The sequence below is a fragment of the Lissotriton helveticus genome, chromosome 10, assembly GCF_964261635.1.
Source record: "Lissotriton helveticus chromosome 10, aLisHel1.1, whole genome shotgun sequence".
NCBI lineage: Eukaryota > Metazoa > Chordata > Amphibia > Caudata > Salamandridae > Lissotriton > Lissotriton helveticus.
Genome location: NC_136071.1, coordinates 309,829,041 through 309,850,697, shown reverse-complemented (window position 1 = coordinate 309,850,697; position 21,657 = coordinate 309,829,041). Strand labels below are relative to the sequence as shown.

Here is a 21,657-nt window from a genome sequence, read left to right as displayed (position 1 = left end):
ATGAGCTTTAAAACTTTCTGGATAATCATCCGATAATTCCAATGGAGGATGGCATCTTTACAACGTTCTTTGCAGAGAGATTTTGGTGTGGAAAGTCCAGCTAATAAAAAGGATCCGGTCCTAAACTTGAAGTCGAAAGTAAAAGGCATAGTCAAATGTCTGGTGAAATTTGTGAGTAAATTGTTAACTGCCCGAACGACAAAATGAAAGAAGCAAAATATTTCGACAAATCCTCACGGTGTGACGCTGATGAAATGATTGAATATGTCACATTCAAAATGACGGAGCGCTGAGGAAGCGCAAACCGAGTGGCTCACGGCACGCTCCAGCTTCCAAACGTCCTTTGCCAGCCTTGCAGATCGTAATGAGCAGAAGACGTCATGGAAGGCTGAATGAACATCGCGCGGCACAAGTAGCAGGTGAGGTGCTCGAGCATTATTTTAAATTTATAATACAGAGCAACTGTCACACTTAAAAGTCTCAAAACTGAAAATGACCATAAATTTCGATAAAGTTCACATTTTCCTTGCTTACAATGTCGTCATCAGCAGCAGCAGGCAGAGAGACTTAAAATAGATTATTTAAATGGGTAGCTGTTGGTTAAAAGATGTCGCACATCTCCTTCCAAGCTGACACAGACATGTACTCATTACACATTAGTGTAGCGTTAATATAAGCGTTTTGCCTTTTATTTGTTGTGTCAAAGTTTATAACTCCAAGGTGTACGGGTTTCAGACTGTATTTAGAGAGGAAGTGTATCGGATGACTTGCTGTTTCAAAGCTCTCTAAATGTCTTCGTTTCTTTCAGCTGTTCCCATAAATCTGTGTTTATGAGACAAGCAGGGTCGGAAAAGGGCATTCTCATAACAGATGGTGATAAATAAAGATCCATATCTCGGGCGGTTGCATTTGTGAAGCCTTTCGTTCCGGTGTTTGACAGTTAACTCTTAAGTTGTAGGAGCATTCACACAGAGGCTTTTTCCAAATTATTCAAGTGTAGCTTTCACTTAATTATTGTCACTTTGAAAAAGATGCTGCAGGTTTACTAATCATTATCGTGTAGTGTAGCTTTCATTTAACAACTGTTTGTATGAAAAGCATATTGCAGGCTTACAAATCAGCATCTTGTAATTTGAATTTAAAATAGGAACAGGCTTGTGATGATAGTTTATCAATATTTTTCGTGTAGATTTCCAATGAGCAGGTTAATAAAGCATAGTCAGGCAGTCTCTTTTTAGTCAGGAGAAATTGTTTTAACATAAGCAGTGGTTTTAAATTCAGGTGCAGCTGTTAATAATTTAAAAGTTGAAATAAGAACTCACCAAGCTTAAGTTGATGTTGGCAAGCCCAGGTGAGGCTGACCGTTGGCAGTTGGTCACTGGTGGGGCAGGGGCAGCCAATATGTATCGTTGTAAGTAGGTGCTTGGGTTCTTACTTGTTGAGTTAGAGTTCTTGGATGTAGTTGAAGATTTTGAATCAGTAAAATTGATGTAGAAATCCTTTAAAATAGTATCCACGCAGGGTTTGTAGTCCAATCGTCGCCAATGTAATAATGTAATAATCTTCATGGAGTCAAGGTGTAGTTCCAAGTTATCATTTATTGTAGCTGAAGTTACAGGTGATACAGGTGAACCAAGATGGTAGGTAAATGGTTACTTAAGTAGGTAAGTAAGCCCCACCAGGAGCTGTCCTCCTGGATGCTCAGCCTTCCATCATCAAGTGAAGGCTCATCTCTAGTAAGTATTCTATGACATCTATAACATTCTAAATACAGGCAAGCTGTAATGCATGAGAAGATAGATGACAGATAGGGAGATTAGAATACACTATACAACATATTACAAGAACTTTGCTTCTGCTAACTAGTGCTAAAGTGCATGTACTCTCTCCCCTAAACATGGAAATATTGGCTTATACCCAATTGGCATTTTTAATTTACATATAAGTCCATAGTAAAGTGAACTACATGTGCCCAGAGGCAGTACATGAAATGCTACTAGTGGGCCTTAAGCACTATTTCAGCCACCCACTCAAGTGCCCCTCTAACCATGTCTCAGGCCTGTTATTGCAGAGCCTGTGTGTGCAGTTTATGCTGAGATGTCGACCTAGCAAGATAAACCTTTTGCCAGCCCAAGCCTTCCCTGTTTATACATATATGTCACCCCTCTAGTAGTCCCGAGACAATCCAGAGGGCAGGGTGCAATGTATTTAAAAGGCAGGCCATGTACCTTTTCTAGTTTTGCATGTCCTGGCCGTGAAAAACTCTCAAATTCATTTTTCACTACTGCAAGGCCTATCTGTCTCCTAGGATAACATTGGGATTACCTTATCACATTTGTATGTGTAATTCCCAATGGTGATGTGAGAGACTTTTCAAGTTTTGTGTCTCTGGAATTCCAATTTAAAATCCAAACATATGCTGAAGTCAGATTTTAAATTGCAATTCTGAAAAGGTCACTTTTAGAAAGTTGTCATTTTCTTACTTTAGCCATTTGATGTTTGCAGTCTGTCTCTGATGACATATCTGGGATGGGTGACACCTGGGCTTTGTCTATTCCCCTAAATAGCCACACAAAATGAGAGCTTCGGTGTGACCTGATATGAGGCAATCCTGGCAAGCTAGGTGGCAGGACCTTGACCCAGGCTCACTTACACCTGAATAGGTTGTGTCCTGTCCCCACAGAAAGGGCTGATTCCCCCTGTATTGAGTCTGGAGCCAAGGCAGGAAGGGAAGACCGCTGTATGTTTCAAAGGCATGTCTTTGAAGTTTCCCATACTTCAAAGGAATTACTGGCTATAAGTACTGGACCTCTTACACCACCACTTCAGTATACTTTGGGCCTCTTAAACTCTGCCAAGAAGAATGACCGATGTGCTGCTGAAGGACTGCCACTCTGCTGGACTCCTGCTTTGCTGGACTCCTGCCTTACTATGCTGCTGTGCTGCCTGCTGTTCTCCTGCCTGGGTGAGAAGGACTAGAACTGCATCATGTGAACCAAGAGTGACTCATAGGTCTAGCTGGTTGGCCTCCTGATCTGAAGTCTTAGGGACATAAAAGACTTCCAACGAACCTGCTTCTGCACCTGGACTCTGCCATCTGTGTGTCTGCCCTGTCAAGAGGTGCCACCACTGTCCTGGGCCCTTGGAAGTGGGCCTAAGATGCCTGCTCCAGCAAACTCACAAATCTTCTTTTGAACCGGAGCATTGTCGCCGTTGCATGGACCAGAACCAGTGCAACACCTCTACCGCATGGATCGGCATCAACACATCGCTTTCGGAACTACAACTGTGCAACGCGCTTCCCAGCTAAAGTTCTTCAAATCCCTGTCGACATCACCACCACTGCGTGGATTGACAAAGACACCACTTTGGCTGCACGCCGCATTTTCGACATCACACTGTCAGGATCAAGGTACTTTTGTTCAGTGTGCCTCACTTGGTACGTGCCATGGTCGGCCTTTACTTTTGGCTTTCATCCCGGTCCAGCGTGACCAGATGTAAGACCATGAAACCTTAGGGTGGTCTTTCTCAAAACGTTTTGCCTGTTTGCTTCATACTTTTGCTTATTTCTTTTTGTTGACTGTAGGACACTGAGCACTTAACCACTGCCAACCAGTGCTAAAGTGCATGTGCTCTCTCCCTAAACATGGTTTGATTGATGTATCCACAATTGGTATATTTAATTTACTAATAGGTTCCTAGTACAGCACACTATATGTGCCCAGGGCTTGTAAATTAAATGTTGCTATTTGCTCTGCAGCACTGACTGTGCTACCCGCTCAAGTAGCCCTTTAAACATGTCTCAGGCCTGCCATTGCATAGCCTGTGTGTGCAATTTACAGTGTCCCTACAGTGTTTGCCATTTTCCGGGTAGTTACCCGGAAAAGAAATTCAAAAAATGCGCCGCACTCACTGACGGAAGAGATTGCCGACAACCAGCCTTATACTTGAAAAGAAATAAGAAAACCACAAAGACAAATTCCAGTTTGGCCGTGAAGACCAGGAGAACAAGACAATCCCCAATCTTTCCATCCAAGACATTGAGATTTTGCGAGTCCTACACTCACAGTCCCAGCCCTGAGGAAGATCTTCCTTGAAACCCTCACGGTCCCTTGCACGAAGGTCGAAACGTGTCGACATCATCACCACTCACAGTTTTTTCTTGCACGTGACTCAGAGGACTGATACACATATCTGTAAAGTGGAAATTGCATATAAGTTTAGCAGACAAAGGATGGGCTAAACAGTTGAAGCTTGTTAAACGACTCTGAGCACATATGTTTTAGGACCACTCAATCATAGATTGTTGAGGATAACTAGATATCCCGATATAATAGCAATACCAAGTAGGACTTACCAAATTGATGAGCTCCTAAAAACAATACGATTATATGTTGCACTGGTTTCTTTGACATTTTCTGCGCTGGTTTCTTTGACATTTGCATAATTTTCTTAGAAATGAATGTAAAGGACAGTTTGTACTAATTTATGAAAAAGCAATGTGTAATGTTATGCACAATCTTTTTTAAAACTGCTTTGAGAATATGAAGTAAAGTAAAAGTTTGAAAAAGTACAAATTGAATGTTTCCATGTGTTATGTTTCCATGTGTTTTGCTTGATTATTGATACATAAGTAAAGGAATGTAGCACTTGTGTATCTACCATAGTAGTGAAATGAAGTAATGTATCGTGTTGATACTTTGGAAAACAGGCGTAGGCAATACATTAAAACCTATGTCGATCAAAAAGTACGCCAATCAATGGTCGCAGAGGTATCCTTTTTTGAATATTGTTGTATAGATTCCAATCTCTGGTGTCCTTAACAGAATCGATCCCCTTTTTGTATACTTTTAGTAATGTAGGCATTTTCCTGCTCTTAGTCCTTTGGCGCCTACTGCATGTCTCTGATCACTGGCTGAGTGGGGTGACAGCTGGTTTTCGTGTACTCCCTCTAGACAGTCACCCACAAAGGGAGCTTGGGTGTGACTTGATGGATCACCCTCGGAGGATGGAAGAGAAGAGCTGGGCACAGCTACACATTCACACCTGAATAGATGGGGTCCTGTGCACACACAAAGGGCTGCATACCCCCTTGTAGTGAGTCTGGTGCCAGGGCAGGAAGGGAGGATCTCTGTGCCCTTTAAAGTTTCCCCCACTTCAAAAGCACAGCTGGGTATAAGTCCTAAACCTATGATACCACAAAATCAGTACACCTCTGGACCTGAAACCACTCTACTAAGGAGAAAAACGGCTGTGCTTAAGGACCCTCACTCTACTGGATGGAAGCTCTGGAAGATTGCTACCTTACCGTGTTGAACTGCTGCCTCCTGCTCCCTCTGGGTCTCCATGACCTGAGCCCAGATTGACTCCAAAGGCTAGCTGAGTAGCCTCCTGATCTGCAGTCTCAGGGACATAACAGACTGCCACCCTGCTCCTGTGTCTGGCCCATTGGAAGTGGACCCAGGTGCTTGCTCCAGCTGAACCCACACATCTGCACTCACTGCAGAATCGACGCATAGCTGCTGTTGCAGGAACAGAACCGACACATCACATCAGATCGAGTGCATTACCCATCGGAACCACCACATCAGAACCTCCTCATTGCCACCACTGCAGAGACGATCAACTCATCTGCTCAACTTCGTTGAGAAGCCCGGCTCAGCGACTTTAGAAGCATTGCATCACAAAAATGGTGCTTCTCCTTTGGAACCGGTGCATCGCCAACATTGCAATGAGAAAATCTACGTATCACCTCGACTGCAGATTCGACCAACGCTCAGCTGCACCATGCATCTTCCCTATTGTGACCAGAATCAAGGTACTTTTGTTCAGTGAGCCTTGAGGTGTCCCTGTATCCGGCACGTGCTCTATTGCAGTTGGCCTGAACTTTTGACTTTGTCCCGGTCCCGTGCAACCAAATATTCCAAATAGGCACTAATTGCTTCTAAGCATTATTTTCACATTTAATCTTTAAAAATTCAAATCTTAAATTCTACTTATTGGATTTTTGTCATTTTTGGTTTTGTTTTATTTATTAAATTATGTTATATTTTCTAACTTGGTTTGGAATCTTTTTGCGTTGTGTATTTCACTGTTTGAAGTGTTGCAACAAATACTTTACATATTGCCTCTAAGTTAAGCCTGACTGGTATGTGCCATTCTACCGGAGGGTGAGCAGAGGTTAATTGAGAGTTTGCCTGCCTTTTACCCTAATTATGATTGTGGTTGCTGTCTGACTTGGGCTCATACCATACTCAACCTACAACCCAATTTCTAACAAAGAATGAGTATGTTGAGTGTTGGGATGTGAGAATAAGTATGAGTGAGCATAAGAGCCTATAATAATTTGGGGTAGATGGCTGGAATTCAGGGGATGTACTTTGCCCCACCAGCTTTCAAAGATCATCAGCAGTCACTGCAAAGATTTCTAAATATGATACGTCTTCTGTAAGAGCAGCAGATAAAAACACTTCTCTGCCCTGGTGGACTGACGAAGTGGCCAACAAACTCTAAATAAAGCTGTAAAGTGCTATTTAATTGGCTCCTGGTGGACTGGTATCCCCTTACTCTGTAGATTTTCTGTTTCTGCTCTCCCAAAAATTGGCTTCTTAGTTTTTACAATGAAAATGGTTTGAACTTTTCATAAAACAGAACTAAGAAAAATAGGGTATGTAATCAAGAGCACCAGCCCATAGACAAAAATAAACATTAACACAAATAAAAGTTAGCCAATTACATATGCCTTAATTAATTTCATTTTAACACAAAGAAAGCACAATACAAAACAAGTGGGACAAGGATGATAATGTGCAACTCAAGAACTGGGCAAGAGATGAAACTCAGGGGCATACTTATCAAAGTTTTGGGTCGACCTTGCACCATGCAGAGGACTCAGTGGCCATGCACAACCTAAATGAGCTTTATCAAGCCTCGTAAGGGCACCATGTGTGGCCCTGAGGGGCTTGATAAATCTAGAGTAACACAGGCAGTGCAAATCGCTGCCTTGCGATAATCAGCGGCAGGGAGGCGTGTCATGGGTGTAGCTTGGATTCTGACACATTCTCAAGTGTATCAACATTATTAGACCTGGGATGGTTTAGAATTGTACACCTCCCCACCAAAGGCACAATGAGGAAAGAATATATTTATCATTGTTCCTTCTTTCTTCATATCCTGCATTCTACAGCATTAGAAAGAGGAAAATGCCTCTGAGGACTGATTTTGTGGAGGAAGGTGTCCCTTTCCGCACAAAAATAATCCTGCTTGCTTTGGCGCTAGGCAGCCAAAAATGTTCCAGCTCTAGGAAAGGACAGGAATGCGCCGTACAATGGTAAATACGTAGCTTGCATTCTTGTAGTGTTACATGATTTTTTAATAAATATGACCCTTAGTTTAAAAGAAAGGGAGAGTGCGACTTAACATTAAGCCTTGGTGAAATTCCCATTACGCCAGCATATTCTTGCATAATTTCATGAATATTATTGTACACCGGTTATATGAAATTCACAAAAATACACTATTATGTCACATTGCTAAATTTGAGAACGAAAGCACAGGAACAACCCAAATGACTAAAAAGCAAGCAGCTGTTTTTTTGCAACACTTTTTCTTTTGTTGTTGCGCAAAATGCATCCCAGCATCCTAAATGGACACGAAGAAGCATTTTTATGCAAAAATGTAGCACCAAAGGCTGGTTTTGAGCTTACATAGTTTCACCTAAAATGCATCGATTTGACGGAATTTCACATAATTATGCTAAAGTAAATTATGCACATTTTCACGCTCCTAACGATCAGATTTTGAATGGCAAAGAATGGGGCTCATTATTTGCGTGCTAGAACACAGAATATGACTTAACATCGTGGCTTAATAAGGAATTTTCATCATCAAAGCTTTATTTCGCTATGCAAAATATCATAAAAGCACTTAGAAATATAAAACCGCAATCCATATACATTGCATTTTTAAAAAAGTACATTACAATAAAACCATTCATATTGCAATAAATAGGTTTAAAAGCATATTAAACATTAGCAGCTTTGTAAGTTATTTTTTTTTTAAAGTTCCAACTAATACTAAAGTCATCTCGTAGCCTTTGATCTAATCAGCCAAGCCCAGTTTAGAAATGTGGCCACCCCACACACTAATGTTGTACTAGTGTCAGCCTTAAGTATTCTAAGTGCAGAGGAATGATCCCTGGTTCCAAGCAGTAAACACACTGGTTTTAGCCATTTTTGTCTGGGTTTTACATAGGCTGGGCATACAAAGAAGACATGAGAGATGCTTTCAGTAACACCTTCACAGATTGGGCAGTCAGGTGAGGTTTGATGCGGGGGCATTTTGTAAACCGTACGTTATGATTTGCGCCTCTCCAAATTTTCTGCGAACTAGGGCCCAGATGTAGGTAATAGCAAATTACCGAATGGTAAATACCGAATTTTACCGATTCGGTATTCACTATTCTGTAATTGCTATGTAGGTAAAAAATTCGGTAAAAATACCGAATCTGTAAGATTCGGTAATTACCGATTCTGTAATTACAGAATCGGTACAGAATCGGTATTTGCCATTGATTCCTATGGGCCTTGAAGCCCATAGGATTCAATAGCAAATACCGATTCGGTAATTACAGAATCGGTCAAATGACCGAATTTACAAGGGGGACAGGGTGTCACTTTGACACCCTGTTGCACCCCTGTTTCAGGCTCGTGTGCCATGTGACACACAGACATGCCCTTAGGGCATGTCTGTGTGCCACATGGCACAGGTGTACATGCACAGATGTGCATGTACACTAGAATTCGTAATTTACCATGGAATAGTATTCCATGGTAAATAACGAATCGGTAAGGGCCTGTGGCACTGATTACAGTGACACCTACATCTTGATTTACAGAATCAGTAAATTTACCGATTCGGTATTTTACCGATTCTGTAAATTTACCGAATCGGTAAATATACCGATTCTGTAAATAAAATGCCCCCTACATGCCAAATCCCAAATGCCGGTCGGTAACGGTCGAAATCGGCCGTTACCGACCGGTAATTGGCGACCTACATCTGGCCCTAGATCTGAAAAATGCCATTTTGTTGAAAATGGAGGAATGGTACCCAATGCCCTCCCGGGAGGAGGGGATGGAAAGGCTTCATTACTCTTATTCACATTCGTGCTTTCAAATGAATGTAAACCATCTCCTCTGCTCATGATTTAATGTAGTAACATTTTTGTTTTTCCCTCGCAGACCGTGAAAGACTGCAGAGCAACTGTTTACTCTGTACTCGGAGATGACGTAACCAAGGTGATTTGTGATACAGTAACAGCAAAGGTAGGTTGTGGTTTAGGGTTCTCCTTTGGCGAAACAACATCCTGTGGGTATGCATGACTGGAAGTTGCAGGCTGCTGCATGGCTGACTGGTTCGGTACGTTACTTTGTGTCCAAGTACCCCGGCTCTACAAACACCTCGTTAAAAAAATCCCTTGACGTTAAAAATAAAACACCTCCATTGCCTTTCTTTACTAAATGCTTCCACCCTCTCGAGTTATTAATTAGTCAAGTGATTCTTCCTCCGAATTTCCAGGCAAGCCATACATTGGAAAAGGATATTGTATTGATGGACTGGATGAATATCGATTGGGTAGAAGGGCAGTGGTCTTACAGTGCTGCTACAAATATGGAGGTGTTAAAAATAGTTTCAGATTTTGCACTTGAGCTCTCAGCCTCTTTTTTATTTCATTACTTACCAAGATAACGCAATGCAACAGGCAACATTGGGATTTAAAAAAAAACAACTTTTTGGGCTGCATTTCTTTTTAACATTTTCCATATTCTGCAGATAGTCACAGTGATAAATAGTAAGTCTGTTATCAATCAATCAAGTCTTGCGGAAAAATGAGTCAGATACAATAACTTGAAGAACCATAACATAACAGGTCATAAAGGAAAATCTTTGCCTTTGTATGGTGGCTATGGAATCTGGGAATTTAAAGACGTCTGTGTTCTTCACCTGAAAGTGGCCCATCATGCAGGTCTGTTGTAGCAAATAGTCACGGTCCTGGAAATGGGGGCGGTGGGCCAACATAGATTGCGGGGCGCGCCAGGAGCCAGAGGGCAACCATCACCTTGTTAGCACTTTCAAGCGCATAGAATTTTGATAGACCCTCTGGAGCAACTGCTTAGAGTCTGCCCTCAAGAAAGGCGAGAATCTATGTCCCCTCAATTTTTTTCAGGTGTCCGATCACTCGGATATTGTTAAATTTGGCTCTGCCTTCTTGATCATAAATCTGAGAATCATGAGCCATGTCACCGAGTTGTGATGCATGGGCCATTGTGGTGGGCGTTATCTCCGGGACTGTGGTCTCAACGGAGTAGACCATTCAGCCATTTTGCGATGATTGTCCAATCGATCAATCAATCAATAATTTGTAGAGTGCGCTACATACCCACAAGGGTTGCAAGGCACTGAGGGGGGAAAAAGGGGGGGGTGCTGTTGCTACTGGTTGAACAGCCAGGTCTTGAGTTGTCTCCTGAAGGTTAGAAGGTCTTCAGTTTGTCGTAGGATGAGGGGGAGGGTGTTCCAGGTAGTGGCGGCGTGGTGGGAGAAGGATCTGCCTCCGGCTGTGGTTCTACGGATGCGTGAGACAGTGGCCAGGGAGAGGTCTGCTGAATGGAGTTTCCTGTTGGGTGCGTAGAAGGAGAGTCGACTGTTGAGGTAGGCTGAGCTGGTCTTGTGGAGTGCCTTGTGTGCATGGATCAGGAGCTTGAAGGAGATTCTTTTGTCGACAGGGAGCCAGTGCAGGTTCCTGAGGTGGGAGGTGATGTGGTCGCGGCCCGGGGTGTCGAGGATCAGGCGTGCAGAGGCATTCTGGATTCTTTGCAGTCTGTCGATGAGCTTGGTCGGGGCGCCGGCATATAGGGGGTTTTCATAGTCGAGTCTGCTGCTGACTAGGGCCTGGGTGACGGTTTTCCTCGTATCTGTCTGGATCCATCTGAAGATCTTGCGGAGCATACGGAGGGTGTTGAAGCAGGTGGAGGAGACAGCGTTGACTTGTTTGGTCATGGTGAGTTTCGAGTCGAGGATGACTCCCTGGTTGCGAGTGCGGTTGGTGGGTGCGGGGGGTGTCCCATGTGATGCGGGCCACCAGAAGTCGTCCCATGCTGAGGGGTTGGGCCAGAGGATGAGTATCAATGTTTTGTCTGTGTTTAGCTTAAGGTGGCTGTCCTCCATCCATTCAGCGACGGGCTTCATCCCCTGGTGGAGGTTGGATTTGGCGGTGAGAGGGTCCTTGGTGAGGGAGAGGATCAGTTGCGGGTCGTCGGCGTAGGAGATAATGTTGAGGTCGTGAAGTCGTGCGAGGGGCGCCATGTAGAGCGTTGGGCTGGGGGAGGAGCCCTGCAGGACGCCACAGATGATCTCGGAGGCTTCGGATCGGAACGGGGGAGCCAGACTCTCTGGGTTCTGCTGGAGAGGAAGGAGGAGGTCTAGTCCAGGGCCTTGTCTCGGATCCCTGCGTCGTGGAATCGAGTGCATTGTGTGCGGTGGCAGATGGTGTTGAAGGTGGTGGAGAGGTCCAGAAGGATGAGGGCCGCCGTCTCGCCGTTGTCCAGTAGGATCCTGATGTCTTCTGTGGTGGTGATGAGGGCGGTCTCAGTGCTGTGATTGCTGCGGAATCCTGACTGGGAGGGGTCTAGGATGCTGTTGTCTTTGAGATAGCGGGTGAGCTGGATGTTGAATATCTTCTCGATGACCTTAACTGGTAATGAAAGCAGGGAGATGGGCCGGAAGTTTATGAGTTCGCTCGGGTCTGCCTTGGGTTTCTTCAGTAGGGCGTTGATCTCGGCGTGTTTCCAGCTCTCAGGGAAGGTCACGGTCTTGAAGGAGAGGTTGAGGATGTTGCTCAGGTGGGGTGCAATGGAGCTGCTGGCTTTGTTGAAGATGTGGTGTGGAAAAGGGTCAGACGGCGAGCCGAGTGGATTGTGCCCATGGCCTTGATTGTGTCTTCGATGCTCACGTTGGCCCTGGTTGTCAGGGGGTTGTGGTCGGTGGGGTGCGGTGGGTCCGCTGTGTTGGGACCTGTTGGGGTCGTCCGGGGGTTGAAGCTGTCGTGGATGTCGGCGATCTTGCTGTGGAAGAAGGTGGCAAGGGAGTCGCTCAGGGCTTGCAACTGCGGGATGTCGTTGGCGTTGGAGCTGGGGTTGGAGAGTTCTTTAACTACGTTGAAGAGTTCCTTGCTGTTGTGTGCGTTGTTGTCGAGGCGGTTTTTGAAGGAGGCTCTCTTGGCGGTCCTGATGAGGTGGTGGTGCTTGCGGATGGCATCTTTGTGGGCAGTATGGCTGCCTGGTGACTTCACGCTGTGCCATATGTTCTCCAGCTTCCGGCAGGTGCGCTTAGACGCTTGGAGTTCCGGGGTGAACCAATTGGCTCTCTTGCTGGTGTCTTTGATGGTTTGTTTTTTCAGCTGGACTAGGGTGTTGTTGCAGTTGTCCATCCATCGTCTGAGGGTGCACGCACCGTCGTCGGGGTTGGCGGGGTTGGTTTGGGGATTGAGTGTGAGGTTTGGCTGTAGTTGTGCTTCGGGGATTTTGCCCAGCGGCGACAGGGGATCTTTAGGGTGCGGTGATGTGCGACGGATTTCCGAAAGGTGAAGTGGATGCAGTGGTGGTTAGTCCAGGTGTGTTCGGAGACGTGGCAGAAGGAGACTTGGGGGCTTGAGGAGAAGATGGCGTCTAGCGTGTGTCCGGCGATGTGGGTCAGCGTTGTGATAAGCTGTTCCAGTCCGAGGTTGTCTATCAGGGTGGAGGAGTTGCTGTCGTTGTTGTTCTCCAGGTGGAAGTTCAGGTCTCCGAGGAGGATGTAGTCGGTGGAGGACAGTGTGTGTGTGGTGATGAAGTCAGCAATGGCGTCGCAGAATTGTGATCGGGTCCGGGTGGTCTGTAGACGAGGGTGCTTCTTAGGGTGGTCTTGGGGTCTGTGTGGATCTGGAAGTGCATGTGTTCGGCGGTGCTGAGAGTGTCGTCGGTGTTTGTAGAGACCCTGATGGTCTTCTTGTGGACGATGGCGATTCCTCCTCCGATTCTGTTGGTGTGGTCTCTGCGGGCGATCTTGTATCCGTCGGGGATGGCTATGGTGATGTCTGGAGAGGAGGCTTTGTTCATCCAGGTCTCGGTCAGGAAGGCGACGTCTGGTGATGTGGTGTCGAGTAGGTTCCTGAGCTCGACTGCGTGTTTGCGTGCAGAGCGGGTGTTGATCAGGATGCATCGGAGCTTGTTGTGTTCTGTCATGGCGGGAGTCTCTGTGTCTTTGATGCAGGAGAAGCTGCAGTTTTGGCAGGTGAAGGGACCGCGGGTGCGCTTCGGGGTGGCCCTGCTGCAGGTGGGGGTCCATCCTGGGTTGAGAGCGACGAGGGTTTTGGCGTCGTATCGGAGGCTGTCTTTGTGGTTGGTGAGGGGGCCAGGGGTTCTGGCACTGGGCGCGGACCAGGCGCAGACAGGCGCAGACAGGCGCAGACGGGCTTGCCTTAGGCGCACGCCCGCTGCGTGCGGTCGCACAGCGGCCGCCATTTCAAGGGGAGGTGGGAGGGAGGAGCAGCTGGGAGGTGGAAGGTGGGTGGCAGGGGGCAGCAAATGGGCACAGGGGGTGGGGCCGCAGGGGCAGCAGAGGCGGGTACATTGGGTAAAGGACACGGGGGAGCGAGACCACTCAAGAGGAGCAAGGTCACACGAGGGGGAGCAACCAAATGGTCAATGGCACAGAGGATCACAGGGCACAAACGCTGAGAGCGCTGGTGGAGCTGCAGCCGGGGGGGGGGGAGCGACCTCCACAACTAAAGAATCAATTTTTGAGTCCAGGGTTTCCCTTGTAGAGCTAATAGCTGCTAGTATCATATCCAATTTTTCCCACGGAGCATGGGCCCCCTATAGTGGGGAATTGGAGGAATGCAGATGGTGGGTATGCCCTCAACCACAACCAGAAGCAGGGAACCTTCCTCTGCAAGTAGTAACTGCCCCATAGTCGTCAGAGGTGGAGGCGGGGCTGCTCACAGTAAGTAGAGAGTAGTTCAGAGCAAGTGGACCCATGAAGGAAAAGTAGCACAGTTATCCCTGCTGGGGTGATAAAGTCTAGCGTGGTGCAGAGGAAGAGCACAGAGGCAAAGTGGCACTCACTAAGTCCAGACAAAAGAAGGAGGTAAAATATGCGCTGGTCCATGAGTTCCTCAAGCCACAGGATGCAGCAGGTATCTGAGATGCTGCCAACCAGGTGCGAGTACTACCAGCAGGGACTCCCGTAATGGCAGGGTCTATATGGTCTTCCTGGACCATGGGGTCTCAGACCACTCCAAGGCCTCATAGGATCCATGCACACTAGTCAGTAGAACAAGAGGCACAAAGGGCCAGGGAGCATGTCTCCCATGGCAGTATCATGTGCAGAGTGGGGGGAAGCAAGACGGTGGACTGCATGGCCATTAACAGTGTGAGCAGGTTAGTTCTACAGTGTACAATACAATCCAGCAGCCACGGACCAACATGATGAAAAGAGGGGCCACACTCACCAGGGAAAGTACATCAGGGAATTCTCTTCTGTCCTGGGCTCCTCTGTAGCGTGTGTGCCGAGGGGGGCCAGGGATTACACCCCACCGGGCCAGGATCAATGTCATTACACCATGTACCATGCGTGAGCCACCGATATGTATCAGGCATAACCCTCCATCTGCATCTGCAGCCTCTGATCCCAGTGGGCGTGTGTGAACAACTGCACACTCATACCAAGCAAGAGGTGCCAACCACAGAGTTCACCCAATGATCTCCCATCCGGGTGGGCCAGTAGTCAGCCGGCGAGTATGCCCCTAGTACCAGCGGCAATGTCTGTCTCTGCCTCTCCTGTATAGCGTTGCCTGACTACAAGTCTCTCTGCTGCAATGGCAAGGGAGGGACCTCCCCAAATTTCCACACCAGCGACACCAACCAGAATGGAAGGAGCTTATGTGCTGCTCCTCAGCGCTCCTCCATTTAGCTCATCTGGGAGTACAGGGAAGTGCCGGCTCACTCGGTCACACCTCTCCCCATCGAGTGGTGGTCCTTGCTCAGGTGGTACCCCTCTCGCCAGCAGCCAGTCCTGCATGCCTCACCACAGGATCCGATCTTCTCTGACTCTGGACACAGGGCAAGGAACCCCATGGCAAACGAGATGCTCTGAGGAGTGCTCCTCATGGCCTGTCGGATAACTCTGTCCCCCAGCTTGGACAGTATTCTTTAACAGCTAATATATGCTCTTATTTCCAAACTACCAAAAAAGCAATTTGCCTGCTGCACCACTCGGGCCTGGTATACAACCATTACCACGCAACTTTTACAACGACCTACCTTTACCACGCAATTTTTACAACGCAGGATCCATTACAACGAAGTACCATTACAACGCATGTATTTACAACGCAGATACCTTTACAACGCATACTATTACAACGTAAGTATTGGTAAGTATATAATTTTATTAAAAATATTATAGGTTTGGGTTTTTGGGTAAAGGGTTATTTTTAGGGTTCAGGGCAAGGTTTGGGTTTTTGGGTAAAGGGGTATTTTTAGGGTTCAGGGTCAGTTTTGGGTTTTTGGGTAAAGGGGTATTTTTAGGGTTCAGGGTCAGTTTTGGGTTTTTGTGTAAAGGGGTATTTTTAGGGTTCAGGGCAAGGTTTGGGTTTTTTGGTAAAGGGGTATTTTTAGGGTTCAGGGTCAGTTTTGGGTTTTTGGGTAAAGGGGTATTTTTAGGGTTCAGGGTCAGTTTTTGGGTAAAGGGGTATTTTTAGGGTTCAGGGTCAGTTTTGGGTTTTTGGGTAAAGGGTTATTTTTAGGGTTCTGGGTCAGTTTTGGGTTTTTGGGTAAATGGGTATTTTAGGGTTCAGGGTTCAGGGTCAGTTTTGGGTTGTTGGGTAAAGGGGTATTTTTAGGGTTCAGGGTCAGTTTTGGGTTTTTGGGTAAAGGGGTATTTTTAGGGTTCAGGGTCAGTTTTGGGTTTTTGGGTAAAGGGGTATTTTTAGGGTTCAGGGTCAGTTTTGGGTTTTTGGGTAAAAGGGTATTTTTAGGGTTCAGGGTCAGTTTTGGGTTTTTGGGTAAATGGGTATTTTTAGGGTTTAGGGTCAGTTTTGGGGTTTTGGGGTACAGGGGTACAGGATAAATATTAAGAAAAATTAAAATTAAATTCCATTAAATTAAATTAATTAAATTAAATTACATTAAATTAAATTAATTAAATTAAATTAAATTAAATTAATTTAAATTAAATTATAATAATTTTAATTAATTTACATTTTTTTAAGAATTATATACTTACCAATACTTACGTTGTAATGGTATGCGTTGTAAAAGTATATTCGTTGTAAATACATGCGTTGTAATGGTACTTCGTTGTAATGGATCCTGCATTGTAAAAATTGCGTGGTAAAGATAGGCGTTGTAAAAGTATGCGTTATAACGTCATACATCCCTCTGGCCTGCTCAGTGGTCCAGAGACTGGTCGGTGTCCCAAATTTGCATGTGAATATGGTCTTTTTAATGAGATTTCTAGATTCACTCAATCATCAGATTGGTCCTAGGTTATTTCATCTTTCGATTTTAGTTGTTCTGTTAAAGGAAAGATCTTTCGAATAGTTAAATATCAGATTCCTGATAGATCCTCTAGATTTGCTAATGAGGCATTCCCAAGACAGATGTACACAAGATGACCTAAAGTCTGCTGTGCAAGTGTTTAAGATTTGAAGATACAACAAACTCTTCATATGTAAGGAGACTTCACTGTGACTTTATTATAGTCTGAAGAACACAAGGTGGAGGGGATGGAACATGGAAATATTTAAAGGCACCAGTCTTATAAATACCTTGTAAGAGGGAGTATGAGAACTGATAAGTCCAAGAATGTCATTTAGAGTTAGCCAGTGGTATCATCGTCACCCCTTGCTAACCCTGGCACTTCTCTTACAACCCCAGCATATTGGTCCTGGGGGCATCCTAGGAAAATAAGCTAATACTGCTTTTTAAGAGCAGTGCTCACATTCTACCTTTCTTAAGGTAGATAAAGTGCACACGTACATGAGAAACTTAATTCTACTAACAAAGGTCAGCAAATTGAACGGGGGTAAAGTGGAGAGTGATTTAGAGGAACGGATAGAAAAAAGGATGAGGACTGCAGTGGAACTCTCACTAGTTACTGTGACATTCCATTCAATAATCATCAAGAGATGTCATTGTCTGGAGGTTGAATTAACCCTTTATTTCACAGTGGGTGTTTTTGCCCTGCAGAGCATCCTTATTTGTGTTTCCCTGTTTAAGTAAACCTTTAAGAACATATGTTAAACCTGTTCCAGATGACTCAGTGAGTCTGTTATCTGCTTTGCACATCTCAGGAAAGTATGTAGTCGCAGATTAAGTCTTAGAATTGATCTGATGCATGTTATGTGCATTTGTAAAGTTCACTCCCACGAGGGTGCTAAGCAGGTGTGTGTTCCTAACCTTGCTTATCGTAAGGTGTTTAACTGAAAAGGACGAGGCTCTAATGTGTAGTGGGAGGCTGTTCCAGTTTAAGAGTGATGTAAGAGTATCTTTGATATGGTTCCCTGTATGCGAATAGGAGTCCTTTGGAGCATCGGCGTCTGAGTGGTTGGTGGAAGGAAATTGTAATAAGATGATTTTATGAAGAATTGGAAGATGACGAGGTGTAGAGGTTGTAGGTTTCTTTATTAAGTAGATGGTAAGTATTCAGGTGAGAACCCCACCAGGAGCAGCCCACTTGCTGCTCAGCCCGCTCACAACTCAAGCTCACGCTCACACACTCAAACACAGCATTTTAACCACTCACCAACATTCCACTCATTCTACTCTGGCTGAGCAGCAAGACCAACTATGTTTACATACTACATCACCTTCCCCCTTTTGAACGGAAACAAAAAATGATGCAAGTACAATAATAATACGAATACATAGTAAGTCTGAAAATTGATAACATTGCATCTGAAGGGGAAAAGCCAAGTTAAAATTCATAAAAATATTGTAAGGCAATTCTGATCCTCATTAACCAAGCAAATGAAAGAGAGAAAGCAAAAATTGGAAAAAAGATAAGAACAGAAGAAATCATTCATAAGAAATGTGAAAAGCATCTGAAAGGGGAAAAGACAAGTTAAAATTCATAGAAAATAATGCAAGGCAATTTTGATCCTTATTAATCGAGCAAATGAAAGAGAAAAAGTTAAAGATGGAAAAAGAGAAGAACAGGAGAAACCACTCATAAGAAATGAGAATAGAGTGTAATAAATAGATTAAGATAGGTGAAGATTGTATCTTGTTAAACTTTAAAATAATTCCAACATTTCATAAACAGATTGCAGATTCAACACGCTGAATAAAATTCCAGTAACGTAAATTAACAGAAGAAGTAGACATCTAAATTGTGATATCTGTGTATCCTAGAGGATATCATGAAGTCATAAGACTTATAACTGTCCACGTAAATGTGAACACCATCATATCATGAATAAAATAACCCCTTTTAAGAAAAACTATGAACCATGCACATCAATAGATGAGAATTCCACTTGTCGGTGGAAGACCCATAGCCGAAGCCTATTTCAGTCCTAATCTGAAGAAGAATTGAGTGAATAGTGTATTTAAATATGAAGGTTGTAGAACCTAAGAATTTTATACTAAATGGGTACTTTATTATGATGGTTACTCAGCCCCTTGTGCATCTCTTAAAATAAATATGGATACACTGACCAAAATGAAGGGTACTTAGCTCATTGCGCATTTTTAAAAACAAATATGGGTAAACTGTCCCCAAGAAGATGGGTATTTAACCCGATGCGCTAAAATTAAAGTGGGTACATTGCCCTATGTGCAATAAATTTAGTATACATTTTATTTTGCACATGACCAGTTAAAATATGTAAAAACGCTCTATTGTCCATTAAATCTTTTGCACTTAAAGCTAAAATGCAGTCTATTGTGCATTAATCAATTTGTAATTCAAAATAAAGATGGACTATATATTATTGAGCATTTCTTATTAAGTATGGGTACACAGGCCTCTTAAATTCTTAAAATGAGGTCATTGTGTCAAATCCATATATAATACTATACATTGTGAAATTAAACTTCGAGCAAACCACCTTCCATATAGTTAATCAAAATAATATTAAGATGTTATTGTAAGACACAAAATAAACCAAGAAGGGTAGAATCAGTGTATAGGGTGTGCACTACCCACACTGTAGATTATCAGAATGTGAAGAGACCGGCTCCAACACAAAAATACCCTAATTGAACCAAATAATGTCTAGAACCCTCAGGAACGGGAACCTAAACAAATAAATAAAGATTTCGTTATGTGGTTGCAACATGAGCAATTTCACCAGGTAAGTATGTAATAGCATGTATAACATTTACTCAATTCATTAAACAGATAAAAATAAAAACTGCAAAAATTTCAGTAAAAGCAGTTAGGTACTGTAACTTAATTTGACTTAAATCAGTAATACAGATACAGTAATGCCATATGAGTCTCAATGAAATATAGGAACCACACCAAAAAGATGGTAAAATGTGAAGTAACATTTCCACAACAAAGTAATGTTGTTATGGTGAGCGGTGTCTCACCCGATCTTGAACGGAGGCAGAGAATTTCCAAAATATATATAGTCACTACTTTTAGTCAATATCAAAACACGAACCAAAGTTGGAGGGCTCGATCTTTATTAAAGACTCCTTCAGTCTCCCAAAACGTCATTGTAGTGGCGAGCTCGATGGAAGTTATGCACGGCATGTCATGAAAGTACTGAAAGATGTGGCTGAAATTCGAAATGGCTTCACGTCTTCCGACGCTTGTACCGGCTGGCTCTCGGCAGATGCGTGTTCCTGTAGACTTCCACAACGTCATAGGAGCGGTGAACCTTCGGAGGATTGCACAGAGACTCTTGTGATGTAAGCAGATCGTGTGACAAGGCTCGAGGTAAGAATGTCCTCGTGTACGATTCAAATGTCGCATGATATATGCCTTTAACTGCTAAACATTCCTAAGTACTGAAAATGAGCCCAACTTTAATATCAAAAACAAGTATGAATTGGAGCGCAATCTGACCTGTACCAATCGGCAGTGACCTCCCAGGTCTGTTTGCCACCGAGCACACAGTCCGAGGCTCCGTAATCTCCGCAGATTCACGTCTTGAATTATAAAGCAAGAATAAAACTCGTATTTAGGATACAATTCCAATTGAATAAAAGTTCCTTTTATATCCAGTAGATGGCAGCAACCCTTAATTCTCTCTCGCTCAATGGATAAAATACATAACTCTGACCTGACGTTGAAATCGATGTCGAGTGAGCCAGATTACTTTACTGATCTCTCTTTAACTTGTCATTAGAGCTCCGCTGTGTCCTGGATTAGTCGGATTCTCCTTAGATGGGGTTCATACTGATCCAGGATTGTTGGGAGAGTGACAGATAAATCTGAAACTGGTAGGAACAGGTCCGGTATATTTACGGATCCAAAATCAGCAAACAATCAACTGTAGGTATTGTCTTATGAAAAGCCCCGAGTCCTGACACTTCAGCGGGCGACGGTGACGGTCACTGGTGGGGTCTCCAGGTGTCAGGCTTACAAGTACATAGACTCCTTTAAAAACAGCTGCTTTACTTACATTAAATTCAGTTTTCGTTTCTGTTTTAGCTGTTTAATCTTTTGTAATTTCCATTTTCAGTTCAACATCCTTCAACACAGCACATGTAGGTTCTTCCGGATCGTCGCCATATGTAATAAGATGATTTTATGAAGAATTGGAAGATGACGAGGTGTAGAGGTTGTAGGTTTCTTTATTAAGTAGATGGTAAGTATTCAGGTGAGAACCCCACCAGGAGCAGCCCACTTGCTGCTCAGCCCGCTCACAACTCAAACTCACGCTCACACACTCAAACACAGCATTTTAACCACTCACCAACATTCCACTCATTCTACTCTGGCTGAGCAGCAAGACCAACTATGTTTACATACTACAGAAATGCAACTGTTCAGATGCTACTTATCAAAGACAGTTATGTTATCGGGTGCAAAGATCCAGTGACTTCACTTCATGGAATGCTAACAGAGTGATAGATCATGTGATGTCATCATAGGTTTAATGGGCAAGTGAGGTAATTTCCACTATCTCAGGCATCTTGGCCAATCAGCGTTCATGAAAGAGGCATTTCATATAACATAACATAATATGTGTATACATAAATATGACAACTATGTAAAGAAAGTGGAAGTGGCACTGGGGAGTTGTGATACATGCATTTAAACACCTCCTGGGCATACATGCAATATAAAAGTTAAAGAGTAGATTTGAGAGAATCATTGGTACTCCTCAGTGGTAAAAACACAGTGCGTGACAATATGATAAAGATAGCTAAATAATCTCAATGTATAGGAGCAGAGAAGGTAATCATTTTTTAGGGGAGCCATGGTGATAGAACAAATGTTAATGAAGTAAGAATTGGTGTGGGTGATCTTCCTGAAAGGAACTGCTATGAAAGAAAAACGCAAAATCTACTTTCTGTTAACAGAACTTTTGCCCTCTGACGAAGCCGTGAAGAGTTCACAATTTCAACTGCGGAATTTAAACTTCAAAATCCCACTTAT

General features: G+C 43.9%; 1 protein-coding gene and 1 long non-coding RNA gene across 7 annotated transcripts in view; one reads left to right on the top strand and one right to left on the bottom strand.

Moving 5' to 3' along the window:
- Positions 1-21,657, bottom strand: part of LOC144783772 (uncharacterized) — a 317,953-nt gene that overhangs the window by 110,402 nt on the left and 185,894 nt on the right. The gene's annotated exons all lie outside the window — the stretch shown is intronic.
- The window catches only part of LOC144783770 (cathelicidin-1-like), a 217,773-nt gene that overhangs the window by 85,264 nt on the left and 110,852 nt on the right, over positions 1-21,657 (top strand). For all 4 annotated transcript variants that reach the window (XM_078662465.1, XM_078662462.1, XM_078662464.1 and 1 more), the window contains exon 3: positions 9,243-9,326. In XM_078662465.1, the coding sequence (XP_078518591.1) occupies positions 9,243-9,326 (84 nt within the window). The remainder of the gene's footprint in view (positions 1-9,242; positions 9,327-21,657) is intronic.